This window comes from Carcharhinus amblyrhynchos, chromosome 35 (assembly GCF_965287045.1).
Source record: "Carcharhinus amblyrhynchos chromosome 35, sCarAmb.v2.hapA, whole genome shotgun sequence".
Taxonomy (NCBI): Eukaryota; Metazoa; Chordata; class Chondrichthyes; order Carcharhiniformes; family Carcharhinidae; genus Carcharhinus; species Carcharhinus amblyrhynchos.
The window spans coordinates 15,494,998-15,513,482 of record NC_137358.1 but is presented as its reverse complement, the minus strand read 5'-3'; the positions used below and the strand labels follow the sequence as shown (position 1 = coordinate 15,513,482).

Sequence of the window (18,485 nt, the reverse complement as noted above, 5' to 3'; positions counted from 1 at the left end):
TCAGGATTGTTCCACAAGTGCTGCCCAATTACAGAATCCCATCTAACATTTTGATTTGGGTTTTGTAAGCACAGGTTGGTACAGTCTGTACTCAGTCTATTATGACCAAAAATACCATGCTGTTTAATTCACTCAGCCAATTGTTGGGATATTTAATCTGCATTACTTAACACATTATAGAGGATTGAAATTTTAATACATTGCAATCCAGTGAAATACCAGGACTAATGCTCAGGGGTTCCAATAAGAAACAGGAACAGGAGTAGACTAGACAACCAGTATTTGTTGTCCATCCCAAATTATCCTTGAATGGGCTGGCTCACTCAGCTATTAGGGCAGTTATGAGTCAACCACATTACGGTGTGTGATACGTAGGTCAGACCAGGTAAAGATGGCAAATTTCCTTTCCTGAAGGATGTTAGGTGGGTTTTTATGATTGATGATAGTTTTATGAGCCGAGCTTTTAATTCCAAACTTAATTAATTGAACTCAAATTCCACCAGAGGTGGGATTTGAACCGTGTTCCCACAGCAATAGCCTCTGCATTACTAAATCAATGACAGTGCCATTATGCCAACTCACAAAACTGGCATTTCACATCACTGGCAACATTCTAAAAGATTTATTCTACCACTCTCCAAAGATTTAATGTCTTCGTTAAAACATGGCACTCAAAGTCAGACACAGTATAAAGGCTCATAAATGCTTTTGCATTCTACCCCACTGTAGGATCCCATTCGCTTTTCTTTTAAGTTTAATCAATGTATTCAGCCACCTTCAAAGACTTGTGTACACAAAATCCTACGTCTCTCTGTTCATTTACACATTTCAAAATTGTACTATTTACTTTACAACACCTTGTCTTCATTCTTGCAAAACTAAATGCAACACCATGCTGCCTTGCGTTAAATTATCTGCTCATTGCATCAGTCTCTGTCTTCCTTCAGTCTGTTACTATCCTCCTCACCGTTTACATTATTTCTAAGTTTTATGCTCTCTGCAAACTTCTAAAGTACTTTTAACCTCTAATATACATCAAAAAGAACAGTAGCCCTCATGTTGACGCTTAGGGAATACTGCTGGTATCGGCAGCATGCTGAGATAGTGGTTAGCACTGTTGCCTCACAGCGTCAGGAACCTAGGTTCGATCCTCAGCTTCGGTCACTGTCTTGTGTGGCGTTTACACATTCTCCCTGTGTCTGTGTGGGTTTCCTCCAGGTGCTCCAGTTTCCTCCCACAGTCCAAAGACGCGCAAGTTAGGGTAGATTGGCCATGATAAATTGTCCATTAGGGTCAAGGGGATTAGGAGGATAAATATATGGGGGTTACAGGAATAGGGCCTGGGTGGGATCGTTGTCAGTGCAGGCTTGATGGGCCAAATGGCCTCATTCTGCACTATAGGGATTCCATGATTCTATGATACTTCCAACCAGTCTGAAAAACAACCCTTGACACTATGCCCTTCTTTTAGCCTCTTACTCACTTTGTACCCATGCTGCTATTTAATCCTTTGGTTTACAGTTTCACTAAAAGGCCTATTAATTGGCTATACACACACAATATGAATTTTAAAAAAATCACGGGAATCATTGGCGAGGCCAGCATTTATTGCCGATTCTTAATTGCCTGCACCAGTTTGGATCAGTGCTTGTTTTCTGCTACAAATAATGTGGTTAAAAATTCAAAGGTATTAAGCAAAGCACTAAATGGTCAATCCACTTTTAATCGAAACTGAGCCGATCATGCCTTGGGTGAATGTAAATCTGTATTGGACTTTTAGAGCAATGGAGTGCCGCACAACAACCGAATGCAGGGTCATCAACTGAAACGGCACAGAAACTCGGGGCTTTCAGGGTAGGTGCTTCCCAGAGGGGGGGAAAATGGGAAATCCACGTGCTTCTTAACACTTGCATACAAATCAATGGGTTTTGAGCGAGTTAAAATCTAGCCCAATGCCACCGCTACGTCTGAAGGTCACAAGATCAAGGCACTCCAGATTTTCAGCATATGAACTAGGGCCACACTCCAGATCAGTGAATGACTTGTCGACACACCACTGACGACAAGATGCACAAGCAATATGATTCAAAGAAAAGCAACGTTAAAAAAAAAATTAGTGAGACATTGTGCGGGATTTTCCTGCCACGCTCACCCAAGGCCAGAAAATCCTGCCTGAGGTCAACAGAACTTTTTCCACTCCATGGCGTGTGGGGCGGAAAAATTCCAATATCCCTGTTTGATTCTAGATCAGTCATATTTAACACACACAACATTTTTAGATTGCTGGGTCACATGATCAGTTCATTTTGACTGTTCAATGCATGATGCAATTTCCAAGATATATACTTGGTGTATTTGACTTTGTCATTTACTTGGCTATGATGTGGGTTTATTTAGTTTGCAGACTGTTGGATGTTGCTGTCCTTTGACTGATGTTGCATTTAGTTATTAAAATAACTGAATACATTTTAAAAGTAAATAATAGGTTGCAAAATGTTTAGGATGACCCGAGGATGTCAATGGTGCCGTAGAAATGCAAGTTGTTTCATTTAACATGACCATGAAATATCAACTCAAATTTATCTACATGGGCATCTATTCTGAAATGAAACCAGTATTAAAATCCTTTATTTATTAGTGTTACAGTAAGCTTACATTAACAATGCAATGAAGTTACTGTGAAAATCCCCTAGTCACCACACTCTGGCACCTGTTCTGGTACACTGAGGGAGAATTTAGCATGGCCAATGTCCCTAACCAGCACGTCTTTTGGACTCTGGGAGGAAACCAGAGCAGGTGGAGGAAACCCACACAGGCACTGGGAGAACATGCAGACTCCACACAGACAATGACCCTGGCTGGGAATCGAACCCGAGTCCCTGGCATTGTGAGGCAGCAGCGCTAACTACTGTAACACCATGCCGCCAAGAGTACCTAGAGGACTTACAAAGAGAGATTGCTGGGTCATGGGGATAGTTGGTACAAAGCAGACATATATAATGCTGCCACCAAAAGAGAAAACGTTGGAAAGTCTCAGCAGGTTTGGGGGCATCTGTAAGGAGAGAAAAGAGCTGATGTTTTAAGTCCAGATGACCCTTTGACAAAACTGAGATATTTATGTTGTAGTGTCAGAGAATGAAAGATAAGTCATAGCCACAAAAACGAAAGAAAAGGCTGCTAATGGCAGCCCATAGAGAGAATAGAAGGTGTGAATGGCCAAACGGCAGAGAAGCTAAAATCAGAGGGTAAACCGTGACAGATGAAGATGTGTCTGTGTGCGTGTGCACACGTGCACATGTATGTGTGTGCGTGTGCGCACACGCGCGTGTATGTATGCATGCATGCATGTGGGTGTGCATTGTGGAGGGATGGGTGGAAGAGAGGTAAAATTGAGAAAAGGGGGGAAGCATAGGAGAAGAAAAGATAAGGAAAGGGGGGATAAAATTGAGGGGAGAAAGAAAAATAAAGAAAGACAATAAAGAAGTAAAAGGTAGAGAACAGCTAAAAATTAAATAAAAGGAAAACAAAGGGGTCGAGGTGAAGTGGAGCTGATCACCTGAAGTTGTTGAATTCGATGTTGAGATTGGAAGGTTGTAAGAGGCCGAGCCGTAAACTGAGATGCTGTTCCTCCAGTTTGGGTTGAGCTTCACTGGAACATTGCAACAGGCCAAGGACAGACATGTGGGCATGGGAGCAAGATTATGTATTAAAATGGCAAGCAACCAGAAGGTCAGGGTCCTGATACACACAGACTGAAGGTGCTCAGCAAAGCGATCACCCATGTTTGGTCTCTCTGGTATAGAGGAGACCACATTGGGAGCAGAGAATGCAATACACCAAATTGAAAGACGTGTAAGTGAAACACTGTTTAACCTGGAATGAATGCTGTGAACCTTGGATGGTAATCATGGAAGAGGTAAAGGAGCAGGTGTTACACCTTCTGCAATTGTGCCATAAGTGACGGTAGAGGTGTTGGGTATAGTGGAGGAGTGGACTAGGTTATCCCAGAGGGAATGGTCTCTGTGTCATGCTAACAGAGGGAGTGAAAGGAAGATGTGTTTAGTGGTGGCATCAAGCTGGGGTTGACGAAAATGGTGGAGGATTACGCTTTGCTTACAGAGGCTGGTGGGGTAAAATGTGAGAACAAAGGGGATTCTATCCTTGTTCAGGGAAGGAGGGGAACAGTGAGGGTCAAAGTGGGGGTCAGACGCTGTTGACGGCCCTGTCAACAACTGTAGGTGGGAAACCACAGTTGAGGAAACAGCAGCACATATTAGAAGCACCACTTTGGAAAGTGGCATCATCGGAACAAATGAGACGGAGGTGAAGGAGCTGAGAGAAAGGGATGGAGTCGTTACAGGATGTAGGGTGCGAAGAGGGGAAGGTCGGAGGGTGAACACATGGCTGGGGCTAGAACAGACAGAATTCGAGGGATTGGGACTGGTGAGAGGCCTATGATGGGCAGTGGTGTTAATGAGTTGTTGAAGCTTGCATTCCTTAACATCTGCACAAAACAGGAAAAGTTTCTTATTACGGTGTCGAATGATACGAAGGATGAAATGACACTGGGGACAGGGATAGCTTTGAGAGAGAGTAAGACAGTGCTGCAGGACAGAGATGTCGAGTGTTAAGTGGCAGCGCATGGCACTGTGTGTGGTTTTCAGGATACAGCAAGAACAGCAGTTCAAAGAATGTTATATGTCCTGGAGGTTACGTACAGGGTGGAATTTGAGTTGAAATCCACGTTGGGTAAGTCAGAGATGAAGACAGTCACTGAGAAAGGAAATGGGGAAGCGAGTCTTGGTAAGTACCTTGTCCAACATTAACAGAGAAACGGAAAGCAGATGGAATCGGGGGGGGGGGGGAGGCAGAAATCCTGTCAGACAGAAGAGTAGTACTTCTTCAGGGTAAGCATTCCTGGAAGAGAAATGGAAGTGAGTTAAACACTGGATAAAGCAAATTGCTGCAAATGCTGGAATCTGAAACCAAAGAAGAAAATGCTGGAAAATCTCAGCAGGTCTGGCAGCATCTCTAAGCAGAGAGAAAAGTATGATGCGGAGATGCCAGCGTTGGACTGGGGTGGGCACAGTAAGGAGTCTCACAACATCAGGTTAAAGTTCAACAGGTTTATTTGGAACTACGAGCTTTTGGACCGCTGCCCCTTTCTCTGGTGAGACTCAACTGATGAAGGGGCAGTGCTCTGAAAGCTCGTGATTCCAAATAAACCTGTTGGACTTTAACCTCGTGTTGTAAGACTTCTTACAGAAAAGAGTATGTAATGCTGCATTCTACTAATAATCCTATTATCAAGAAAAGTAGTGATATCTGGTTCCATACTTCACCAACTGGCTGGGGATTGAATCAAGAGTCAGCACTGTACAACTTGTTTTGCTTAAATCTCCATGTGAACATTTCCCAAGCTGGCTGCAAACTAACAGTGTGTGCTCAGTCTGTAACAGGACGGTTTCTAAAAGCTGGTCTGAACACAGTGCAGGAATAGGCGATGATTACCTGTTTTTCCTTGTCAGGAAGCTGTTTCCATACCTCGGCCAACTTCTTGCTAAGCTCACCAAAATCTGTAGGAAAGGCAACGAACAGTGAGAATCTTAATTTACGCTTAACCGCAATGAAGTGACCAAGAAGACGTTGTCTTGCCAATTTACTGAAAGATGGGATCGATGATTAAGCTCAAAGAGGTATACTGATCCTCAAATCAGGATATCCAAACACAATGAACAGAAAAATTAAGCAACAAAAAAAATCAAAAAAGTCTCTTGACATCTCGAGTTTTCTTTCATGATCTCAGCTGCCTTTTATAAACAGGAATTTTACACCCCAAATTCAGGTCTATCTTTGTTGGGTCAGTAATCCATCAAATTCAATTTTGAAAGACTTGACAGAATCAGTCTCAAGGAAGGGTGGGTGATCTGTCATCCAGGGCTACACGCAGCCCACCTGGATGCTGAGTGTGGCCCACAAGACATTTTTGTTGTCCATGTGCAGGGTTGCCATATTCTGCTGATTTAAGTCTACATATTTTTTTCCTACCGATGTGACTGAAGTAATACGCACGTAAAGCAAGGGCAAGTGAAGAGAGGTGCGTGCTGATTGCTCATAACATTGACGGTGAGAGCTGTATGCGCCCTGTGTCAAAAATGTAAGTTTTTTTTGTTTTTATCATTTGAGGTTGACATTAGTTTTATTATTATATTAGGGCAGTGGGTATGGTCTTTCTTGATTTTCAGAAGGCGTTTGACAAGGTACCTCACAAGAGGTTATTGCAGAAGGTAAGGGGGCATGGAGTTGGGGGTAGCGTGGATAGAGGATTGGTTGTCAAATAGGAGGCAGAGAGTGGGAGTTAATGGGTGCTATTCGGATTGGCGGTTGGTGACTAGTGGAGTGCCCCAGGGGTCGGTGCTGGGGCCTCAGCTATTTACCATTTATATAGATGATCTGGAGGAGGGAACCAAGTGTATGGTGTCGAAATTTGCTGATGACACCAAGATTGGTGGAACGGCAAATTGCGCGGAGGGTGTGGAGAGTCTGCAGAAGGATCTAGATAGGCTGGGCGAATGGGCCAGGAACTGGCAAATGGAATTTAATGTTGGCAAGTGTGAGGTGGTCCACTTTGGTAGGAATAACGGCAGGAAGGATTATTACTTACGGGGCGAAAAACTGCAGCAAACGATGGTGCAGAGGGACCTCCGGGTCCTTGTGCATGAGTCGCAAAAACCCAGCCTGCAGGTGCAGCAGGTGGTCAGGAAGGCTAATGGGATGCTGGCCTTCATAGCGAGGGGGATTGAATATAAAAGTAGGGAGGTCTTGCTGCAGCTGTATAGGGCACTGGTGAGGCCGCAGCTGGAGTACTGTGTGCAGTTTTGGTCGCCGCACTTACGTAAGGATATTTTGGCCTTGGAGGGAGTGCAGAGGAGGTTTACTAGGCTGATACCGGAGTTGAGGGGGTTGAACTATGAGGAGAGGCTGAATAAACTAGGCTTGTACTCGTTACAGTTTAGAAGAATGAGGGGGAATCTCATTGAGACGTATAAGATGATGAATGGGATGGATAGGATAGAGGTGGAGAGACTCTTCCCGCTCAGAAAGGACAGTAGGACTAGGGGGCACAGCCTCAAGATAAAGGGGGAGCAGTTTAGAACGGAGTTGAGGAGGAATTTCTTCACTCAAAGGGTGGTGAATCTCTGGAATTCTCTGCCCGTTGAAGTGGTGGAGGCCGCCACGCTAAATATTTTTAAGATGCGGGTTGATGGATTTTTGATAAGCAAGGGGATTAAGGGTTATGGGGAGAGGGCGGGAATGTGGAACTGAGCCACGACAGATCAGCCATGATCTCATTGAATGGTGGGGCAGGCTCGAAGGGCTAGATGGCCTACTCCTGCTCCTATTTCTTATGTTCTTATGATTAAGCAAATCCTATAACCCATTAGTTTCATTTATTTTATTAGTGTCGCAAGTAGGAGCACCAGGAGGAAACCCACACCAATGTATAAACCCCACACAGACAGTGACCTGAGGCCAGAGCTGAACCCAGATCCCTGGTGCTGTGAGGTAGCAGTGCTAATCACTGTGCCACCGTGCTGTCCCAAATGTATTTAAATAGATTTAATCTTATTCATGGGGTCACGGTTAGTGAACAAGCCTGATTTCAATCTTGTAACCCACTGAGATGAAGGAGGGTCACTCATACAACTCACTCACCTGCCTAAGTTGCCCATTACTGGTATAAAATGTAGCACTCAGTGAGCCGCATATTACATTAATGAGACACCAAGTGACAGAATACTGGTTACTCTAAGTCTTTATATGCAGCTTCAGCATTAGATAATCACATTCTATGGTTTCTCTGTTTGGCTTTTCACAAACTGCCTTTCTATATCAATGGTGTCTGGTTAACCTCCAGTATCTCAATTTAATAGTCCCTGCACCTTAACATGTTTTAATTTGGATAGTCTCAACAAAGCACATGATAACCGTTTGTATAATTGTAGCATTTAATGGTGCAGGAGGACGTTTGTCCCATCGTGCTTAAACTGGCTTTCAGAATAAGCAACCACCTAATCCCAGCTCAATTCTTCCTCTTGTTTTGCTTTAGATTTTAATAGCATCAAGGGATATGGGGAGAAAGCGGGAATATGGCATTGAGATACAGGTAGTCATGATGTGGAGATGCCGGTGTAGGGCTGGGATAAACACAGTAAGAGGTCTCACAACACTCACAGCAGCGCTCCAAAAGCTAGTGGCGTTTACTACCAAATAAACCTGTTGGACTTTAACCTGGTGTTGTTAGATTTCTTATTGAGATACAGGATCAGCCATGATCACACTGAATAGCAGAAGTGTCAAACTCAACTCTTTCAGAAACATGGTTGTGACCAGGTCAGGAGCCATTTTACCCAAACCTCTCAAGACTTAGAATCATAGAATCCTGACAGTGCAGGAGGAGGCCACTTGGCCCATCGAGGCTGCACCAACCACAAACCCACCCAGATCCTATCTCTTAACCCCAAGTATTTTACCCTGCTTGTTCCCCTAACACTAAGGGTCGATTTACCACGGCCAGTCCACCTAACCTGCATATCTTTGGTCTGTGGGAGGAAGCTGGAGCTCGGAAGAAACCCATGGAGACATGGGGAGAACGTGCAAACTCCAGACAGTCACCTGAGGCCAGAATTGAACCCAGGTCCCTGGCGCTGAGAGGCAGCAGCGCTAACAACCATGCCACCTTGCTGCCTTCCTTTGGTCTTGTAAAATCCTCACTGTGGTCATCCCGTTGCTATACATGGTACTCAGATCAGCAAGAGCTTTGCTTCACTGCTGGAGGAACATGACATCTTTGTCCCATTCGATGATAATGATTAACTGCTTTTATTCCCCCCCAAACAGGGTTTTGTAGGAAGATTAGGGCTAATTGGAAAGACTTTTCAGAGAAACAGCACAAGCACAGCAGGTCAAATGGCCTTCTCTGGCTGCACCACTGTGATTTTATCAACCAGGTGTGGTCTCAGTAGCTATGCCTTGGCAGGACCTCTGGAGGCAAAAAGGGATAATCCAAAACTGATCTCATAGCAACTAATCCAGGGCATTACAGACGCAAGTCCACCCCCCCTCCCACCGGTCCAATTTCCTAAATCGGGGACAAATACCTGAGAATACCCCTTAGAGTCAGTGGACTAGCTAAGGTAAGTGCATGGGGTTATGGGGATAGGGCCTGGATGGGATTGTGGTCAGTGCAGACTCAATGGGCTGAATAGTCTCCTTTTGCAATGTAGGATTGTATGGTTCTAAGAAATGAGACTCTTACCTTCGACAAGCAAGCATGCCGACAACGTGCGTTAAAATAATGCTCACCAATTCCTGGGTGTTCAGCAACAATGTTAATACGATATTCCTTGCAAAACAGTTGATAAGCAGACATATTCTTCTTTTTCTGTAAAAAAGGATAAAAATATAATTAGAAAAGAAATTCTTGATCCCTTTGATGCCTATTTCAGCACAAACTGCTGCTTTCCAATTATAATCCAGAAGGCCTTTTGACAAGGTGCTGCACAGGAGGCTGCTGAGTAAGGTAAGAACCCGCACTGTTTGAGGCAAGACATTAGCATGGATCAAAGTTTAGCCGACTGAAAGAAGGCAGAGAGTGGGGATAAAGGGTCCTTTTCAGGATGGCAGCTGGTGACTAGTGGAGTTCGGCAGGGTCAGTGTTGGGACCACAACTTTTCTCAATATACATTAATGATCTAGATGAAGAAACTAGGGGCACTGTGGAGCAGTGATTAGCATCACTGCCTCACAGCAAGAAGTCTCACAACATCAGGTTAAATTCCAACAGGTTTATTTTGCAGCACCAGCTTTCAGAGCCTCAAACTCCTTCTTCAGGTGAGTCAGGACTTGCGTTCACAAACAGGGCATATAAAGTCATTTGTGTCTTCACATACCCTGTTTGTGAACACAAATCCTCACTCACCTGAAGGAGGAGCTCGAGGCTCCGAAAGCTCGTGTTACCAAATAAACCTGTTGGACTTTAACCTGGTGATGTGATACTTCTTACTGTGCTTATCCCAATCTAATGCTGGCATCTCCACATCATGGCCTCACAGCGCCTGAGACCCGAGTTCAATTCCCAGCTTGGGTCACTGTGTGGAGTTTGCACATTTTCCCTGTGTGTGTGTGGGTTTCCTCCGGATGCTCTGGTTTCCTTCCACAGTCCAAAGGTTAAGTGAATTGGCCATCATAAATTCTTCCTCGGTGTGCCCAAACAGGCACCGGAGTATGGCAACTAGAGAATTTTCATTTCATTGTTAATGTAAGCCTACTTGTGACGAATAAATATACTTCAAAAAAAAACTTTTGCAGATGATACAAACTCAGGTGGAGGGACAGGTAATACTGAGGAGGCAAGGAGGCTGCAGAAGGGCTTGGACAGGTTAGGAGAGTGGACAAGAAAGTGGCAGATGGAATACAACGTGGGAAAGTGTGAGCTTATGCACTTTGGTAGGAAGAATACAGGCATAGACTATTTTCTAATGGGGAGAAAATTCAGAAATGGGAAGTGCAAAGGGACTTGGAAGTCCTAGTTCAGGATTTTCTTAAGGTTAACTTGCAGGCTGAGTTGGTAGTTAGAAAGGCAAATACAATGTTAGCATTCATTTCGAGAGGACTAGAGCAGGAATGTACTACTAAGGCCTCATAAGGCTCTGGTTAGAAACATCTGGAAGATTATGAGCAATTTTGGGTCCCGTATCTAAGGAAGGATGTGCTGCCTTTGGTGAAGATCCAGACGAGGTTCATGAGAATGATCCCAGGAATGAAAAGTTTGACATGTGAGGAGTGTTTCAGGACTCAGTGGCGTTTAGAAAGATAAGGGGGGATCTTATTGAAACTTAGAGAATAAGGAAGTATACTGGAAAGAGTGGATGTGGGGAAGATGTTTCCATTAGTAAGAGAGGCTTGGGACTGAGGGTACAGCCTCAGAGTAAAGGGATGACCCTTTAGAACCAAGATGAGGAGGAATTTCTTCAGCCACGTGTAGGGAATCTGTGGAATTCATTGCCACAGGAGGCTGTGGAGGCCAGGTGCATTTAAGACAGAAATAGATAGGCTCTTGATTGGTAAGGGGATCAAAGATTAGGGGGGAAAAGCGAGAGAATGGGGTTGAGAAATATATCAGCTGTAATTGAATGGAGGAGCAGACTCACTGGGCTGAAAACAACCTGTCCTGGTACCCCCCGCCATGCCGACACCACAGTTAAGAAACCCCACCAACGCCTCTACTTTCTGGTTGTATCACAGGTTGGTATGGCTCCTGCTCTGCCCAAAACAGCAAGAAATTGCAAAGGGTCATGAACAAAGCCCAATCCATCACACAAAGCAGCCTCCCATCCATTGACTCTGTCTACACTTCCCACTGCCTCGGAAAAGCAGCCAGCATAATTAAGGACCCCACACACCCCGGACATTCTCTCTTCCATGTTCTTCCATCAGGAAAAAGATACAAAAGTCTGAGGTCACATACCAACTGACTCTGTTGCCATCAGACTTTTGAATGGGCCTACCTCACATTAAGTTGATCTTTCGCTACACCCTTGCTGTTACTGTTATTTTACATTCTGCACTCTCGTTTCCTTCTCTATGAATAGAATGCTTTGTCTGTATAGCACGCAAGAAACAATACTTTTCACTGCATGCTAGTACATGTGACAATAATAAGTCAAATCAAAAATTTTTCAAGTCACAGATTCCTCACCTTTTCCGGTTTCTCAATCTTTTCTTTGTCTTTCTCTTCCTTTTTCTTCTTTTTCTCACTCTGTCCTTCCATGTGGAATATGGAAGGTGGGGGCACATTTATCGCATAAGGTGTGCTCACCGTCGACTGTGACGGGTGGCAGCACTTAGTGGCTGATGAGACCTTCCCCGGGGAATGGGGATGCAGCTTCTTTGACTTGGAGTGCTTCTTTTCTCGATGCTTCTCCTTGTCCTTCTTCTTTTTGCTCTTTTTGTCTTTCTTCTTCTTCTTCTTCATCTCACGGAAAGAGTCATCAATGACCAGCTCTCCCGCCTCCAGCTCCCCGCCAGAGGATGACGCCGTTTCCAGCGCCTCCAAGCCCGAGAGGTCGTACTCGGAGAGGTTGCTGGCATGAATATCAGTGTAGAAGTGCGCTTCGGAGTCAAAACTCTCGCTCACCCGGGACTCCGACTTGTGCTTTTTGCGAACAATCGCTTTTGGCATGCTGTGGGTGTCGAGGGCGGAGAGGAAAGAGGCATGATCCTCCCTGCTAAGCTTTTTGGATGATTTCTTGAGACTGGATGTCATGGCAAAGTTAAATGCCTCATCGTCCGTACCAGATTTGTCCTTGGGCGAGAGGAGGAGTTTCATTTTCAAACCCTCCGCCTCACGCACAGTCACAGTGTCTGTATTTACAAAGAGGGGCTTCATCTTCTTCGACTTGTGGAAATCCCCTTCCTCAGAGGTTTCCTCGTGCTCTGTGCTGCTGGCCTTTTTCTTGTGTTCCTTTCTACTCTCCGGGTATAAAGGAGGATAAGATGGCGAGCTGAAGGTAGAAAAGGCTTTCTCGGCTTTTTTGGAAGGTTTTGGAACCGCTGTTGCGGGTGAGGTTATAGCCTTGAGGAGACCCATGGCAGACTCAGCCTGATGACCCTCAGACTTCTTCTTCTTCTTCACAGGTTCCATCGGTGACAGTTCTACATTTATACAGAAAAGATAAAAAAAAGTGAACGCATCTTCACATATACGTAGAAATTCCGAACAGACTGGGGGCTGAGCGAATAGAGGCCTTTCAAATTATGAAGGGATTTAGTAGGGTGAGTGCACATAAGGTGTTTCTATTTTTTTGGGGGGGTGTGTGTGTCGGTGTGTGTGTATGTGCGCGCGCAGGGGATTTCCAAAACCAAAGGGCATATGCATATAAGAAAGTCATGGCAGGGTGGCAGGGTTAGCACTGCTGCCTCACAGCGCCAGGTACCTCGATTCAATTCCTGTCTTGGGTCACCGTCTGTGTTGAGTTTACACATTCTCCCCGTATCTGCATGGGTTTCCTCCGGATGCTCCGGTTTCCTCCCACAGTCTGAAAGATGTGCTGGTTAGGTTGATTGGCCATGCTAAATTGCCCCTTAGTGTCAGGCGGATTAGCTCGGGTAAATGCAGGGATAGGGAGGGCATGGGTGGGATTGTGGTTGGTGCAGGCTCGATGGGCTGAATGGCCTCCTTCTGCACAAACCCAATGTGCAATTCAGGAGAAACCAGAGAGTGGTTAGGTTGTGCAACTTGCAACCATGAAAAGTTACAGCAAATATCATGATGCTTTAAATGGGAAGTTAGATAAGTAAATGAAGGAGAGAGCAGTAGAAGATTATGCCGGTAGGATTTAACGAAGAGTGACAGTCGGAAGTGTGTGTGTAGCATAAACACCAGTGTAGACTAATTTGGTCAGTCATTTCTGTGCCGTAGACTGATGTTTCTCAAACTCCTATTTCCAGGTAGTTGGCAATCAAATAGCAACCTCATAATAATAGCGAGCCCTCAGGGCTCTGCGGTTAAGACTAGTCATGGAGGTTTACAGCATGGAAACAGGCCATTTGACCCAACTTGTCCATGTCGCCCTTTTTTTAAACACCTAAGCTAGTCACAATTGCCCACATTTGGCCCAGATCGCTCTATGCCATCTTACCCATGTAACTGTCTAAGCATTTTTTAGAAGAAAAAATTGTACCCTCTTCTACTAATACCTCTGCAGCTTGTTCCAGACACTAACCACCCTCTGTGTGAAAAAATTGTGCCCTGGACTCTTTTGAATCTCTCCTTTCTCACCTTAAACCTATGCTCTCTAGTTTTAGACTCTCCTACCTTTGAGAAAAGATGTTGACTGTCTAGCTGATCTATGCCCCTCATTATTTTATAGACCTCTATAAGGTTGCCCCTTAGCCTCCTACGCTCCAGATGAAAAAAAAATCAGTCTATCCAGCCTCTCCATATAACTCAAACCATCAAGTCCCAGTAGCATCCTAGTAAATCTCTCCTGTACTCTTTCTAGCTTAATAATATCCTTTCTACAATAGGGTGACCAGACTGTACACCGTATTCCAAGTGTGGCCTTACCAAAGTCTTCTACAACTTCAGCAAAACGTCCCAATTCCTGTATTCAATATTTTGACCATTGAAACAAAGCATGCTGAATGCCTTCTTTACCACTCTGTCCACCTGCAACTCCACTTTCAAGGAGCTATGAACCTGTACCCCTAGATTTTGTTCTGTAACTTTCCCCAACGCCCTACCATTAACTGAGTAAGTCCTGCCCTGGTTCAATCGACCAAAATGCATCACCTCGCATTTACCTAAATTTAACTCCATCTGCCATTCATCAGCCCACTGGCCCAACTGATCAAGATCCTGTTGCAATCCGAGATAACTTTCTTCACCGTCCACTACGCCACCAATCTTGGTGTCATCTGCCAACTTACTAACCATGCCTCCTATATTCTCATCCAAATCACTAACATAAGTGTCAAATAACAGTGGACCCAGCATTGATCCTGAGGCATGCCCACCACCCCAAATGCACTCTCCATGATCTGGTACCCATGCTCTAGCTCTGTCTCCGTGCTCCCAATGGGATCTCTCTGGGCTCTTGCTAAGGGTTAAAAAACAAACTAAGCAGTGAAAAGCAGCCTCACACTAACTACCTGCTTATTTTACAGCATTAATAAGGATCTCACAACACCAGGTTAAAGTCCAACACTCACTTGATGAAGGAGCAGTGTTCCGAAAGCTCATGGTACCAAATAAACTTGTTGGACTGGCGTTGTGAGACTTCTTATTGTGTCCACCCCAGTCCAACGGCTGCATCTCCACACCTTTACAGCATTAGTACAACACTCGTTACATGCAATATTTCCATACTCATTTAGGGTGTCTGTGATTACTAATCCATTGGAAGGGTGTTCTCCAAGCATAACTGTTTGGAAATGACTGCTGGATGTTAAGGATCCACACCAGTTGAAGTCAAGTCTAAGACGCAGCCTTTCCTTGCTGAGAGAACTCTGTGTCCTAGCTGGCCTTATTTATTTGTTCAAACACTCATCACCTGTTTCCCTTAACAATGCCCCTGACATTAACAAACCTTAATTAATTGGCATTAACAATAACTTATAAGACACTTACACTGTAGATGACATGCAGCTCCAAACAATTATTTCACTAACATCATTATCCAGCCTTTTCAGAATCCAATTGTTTTTTTGCAATCCTTTCCCCCCACCACCACATTATTTTTCTCAGCACTCTTCTGAAATCACCAATTTATTACAGGGATCAACAGGTACAAGGCAGCCAACATTAGCCCAGAGTCAGAGTTTTATAGCATAGAAAGAAGCCCTTCGACTCATCATGTCTGTGCTTGCCATCAAGCACTTGGTCCTTTGCTTTGTGTGCTGTGGCGTTTCAAGTGCTCATCTAAATGCTTCTTAAACATTGTGAGGGTTCCCGCCTTTACCATCCTTTCAGGCAGTGAGCTCCAGGTTTCCACCACTCTGGGTAAAAAAAGCTTCTCCTCAAATCCTATCTAAATCTCCTGCATCTTACCTTAAATCTGGTTATACCTTACCTCAAATATCTTCGTTATAAGAACATAAGAATGTAAGAAATAGGGGCAGGAGTAGGTCATCTGGCCCTTCGAGCCTGCCCCGCCATTCAATAAGATCATGGCTGATCTGTCGTGGCTCAGTTCCACATTCCCGCCCTCTCCCCATAACCCTTAATCCCCTCACTTATCAAAAACCCATCAACCCGCGTCTTAAAAATATTTAGCGAGGTAGCCTCCACCACTTCAACGGGCAGAGAATTCCAGAGATTCACCACCCTTTGAGTGAAGAAATTCTTCCTCAACTCTGTTCTAAACCGCCCCCCCTTTATCTTGAGGCTGTGCCCTCTAGTCCTACTGTCCTTTCTGAGCGGGAAGAGTCTCTCCACCTCTATCCAATCCATCCCATTCATCATCTTATACGTCTCAATGAGATCTCCCCTCATTCTTCTAAACTCTAACGAGTACAAGCCTAGTTTATTCAGCCTCTCCTCATAGCTCAACCCCCTCAACTCCGGCATCAGCCTAGTAAACCTCCTCTGCACTCCCTCCAAGGCCAAAATATCCTTGCGTAAGTGCGGCGACCAAAACTGCACACAGTACTCCAGCTGCGGCCTCACCAATGCCCTATATAGCCGCAGCAAGACCTCCCTACTTTTATATTCAATCCCCCTCACTATGAAGGCCAGCATCCCATTCGCCTTCCTGACCACCTGCTGCACCTGCAAGCTGGGTTTTTGCGACTCATGCACAAGGACCCCGGGGTCCCTCTGCACCATCGCCTGCTGCAGTTTTTCTCCACGTAAGTAATAATCCTTCCTACCATTATTCCTACCAAAGTGGACCACCTCGCACTTGCCAACATTAAATTCCATTTGCCATTTCCTGGCCCATTCGCCCAGCCTATCTAGATCCTTCTGTAGACTCTCCACACCCTCCACGCAATTTGCCATTCCACCAATCTTGGTGTCATCAGCAAATTTTGACACCATACACTCGATTCCCTCCTCCAGATCATCTATATAAATGGTAATAGCTGAGGCCCCAGCACCGACCCCTGGGGCACTCCACTAGTCACCAACCGCCAATCCGAGTAGCACCCATTGACCCCCACTCTCTGCCTCCTATTTGACAACCAGTCCTCTATCCATGCTAACACCCTACCCCCAACTCCATGTCCCCTGACCTTCTGCAATAGCCTCTTGTGAGGTACCTTATCTATCCCTCTACTAAGGGGAAAACTTTCTATCTACCCTATCCATGTTCCTCATTATTTTGTACACTCCAATGAGGTCCCCTCCTCAGCCTCCTCTGCTCTAAGAAAAGCAACTCCAGTCTCTGCACATAGCTGAAACACTCCAGGCAACACCCTGGTGAATCTTCTCTGTATCCTTGCTAGTGCAATCACATCCTTCCTACAGTATGGCAACCAGAATTGTACACTATATTCTAGCTGTTTTATACAGCTCCATCACAACCTTCCTATTGGGTTAATAAAGGCAAGTATCCCATATGCATTTTTAATCACCTTATCTACCTCTGCTGCAACCTTCAGGGATCTTTGGACATCTTCCCAAGGTCTCTCTGGTCCACTGTACTTCATAGTATCATTCTGTTAATAGTGTACTCCCTTGTCAGTCCTCCCAAAATACATCACCTCTCATTTTTTAGGGTTAAGCTCAATTTTTCACTGTTCTGCCTATCTGACCAGCCCATCTATATCATCTAAGGCTTTCCTCCGCACCAGTTACCATGCCGCCAATATTTGCATCACCTGCAAACCTACTCATTATAACCCCACATTCCTGTCCAGGTCATTCATGTATAATATAAACATCAAGGAACCCAGCACCAAACCCCGTGGTACACCACTGGACACAGGCTTCCAGTCACAAAAAAACCATTGACCATTACTCTCTGCCTCCTGGCACTAATCCAATATTGGATCCAATTTGTCAAATTGCCCTGGATCCTATGGGCCCTTACCTTCTTGATCAGTATCCTGTGCAAGACTATGTCAAAAGCCTTACTAAAGGCCAAGTAGATTACATCAACGACATTGCCCTCATCTACACACCTGGTCTCCTCCTCGAAATATTCAATCAAATGTGTTGGACAGGATCTCCCCTTGACAAAGTCATGCTGACTATCCTTGATTAATTCTTGTGTCTCCAAGTGGAGATTAATTCTGTTCCTCAGAGTTTATTCCAGTAATTTCCCTACCACTGGTGTTAGACTCACTGTCTGTAAATATCTGGATTTTCCCTACTTCCATTGTTGAATAATGTTACCACATTCATTGTCCTCCAGTCCTCTGGTACCTCTCCTGTGAAAAGTCTGACAACACATCCACATCATGACCTCTCCTGTGGCCAGAGGGGGTTTGAAAATTAGAATCAGAGCCCCAGCAATCTCCTCCCTTGCCTCACACAACAGCCTGCGATACATCTCAGCTGCGCCTGGGGATTTATCCACTTTTAAGCCCATTGGAACTGCTAACACCTCCTCCCTCTCAATGTTAATCTACTCAATTATATCACAGTTCCCTTCCCTGCTTCCTGTACCTATATTTTTCCTTTTCCATGTTAACATAAATGCAAAATACTCATTTAATACTTCACCTACTTCTTTCAGCTCCACACAGAGGTCACCACTTCGGTTCTCACACTTTCCCTGGTTAACCTCTTGCCGTTAATATACTCTTAAAACACCTCAGGATTTTTTTTTATTTTGCCTGTCAACCCCCCACCTTTGCTCTCCTAAATTCTTTTTTATGACCCCATCCCCACTTTCTATACTCCTCTGGGCATCCACAGTTTTGAACCCCCTGCAACGGGCATTTTTTTAAAATCCAATGTCATATATCCCTTGACA

The 18,485-nt window shown here is 44.8% G+C and overlaps 1 protein-coding gene across 5 annotated transcripts in view; it reads right to left on the bottom strand.

The window, feature by feature from the left end:
- hmgxb4a (HMG box domain containing 4a) overlaps positions 1 to 18,485 on the bottom strand; it is a 55,091-nt gene that overhangs the window by 14,108 nt on the left and 22,498 nt on the right. For all 5 annotated transcript variants that reach the window (XM_080217548.1, XM_080217551.1, XM_080217550.1 and 2 more), the window contains 3 exons: positions 11,762 to 12,717; positions 9,367 to 9,445; positions 5,512 to 5,576 (listed from right to left, as the gene is read on the bottom strand). In XM_080217548.1, the coding sequence (XP_080073674.1) occupies positions 5,512 to 5,576; positions 9,367 to 9,445; positions 11,762 to 12,717 (1,100 nt within the window). The remainder of the gene's footprint in view (positions 1 to 5,511; positions 5,577 to 9,366; positions 9,446 to 11,761; positions 12,718 to 18,485) is intronic.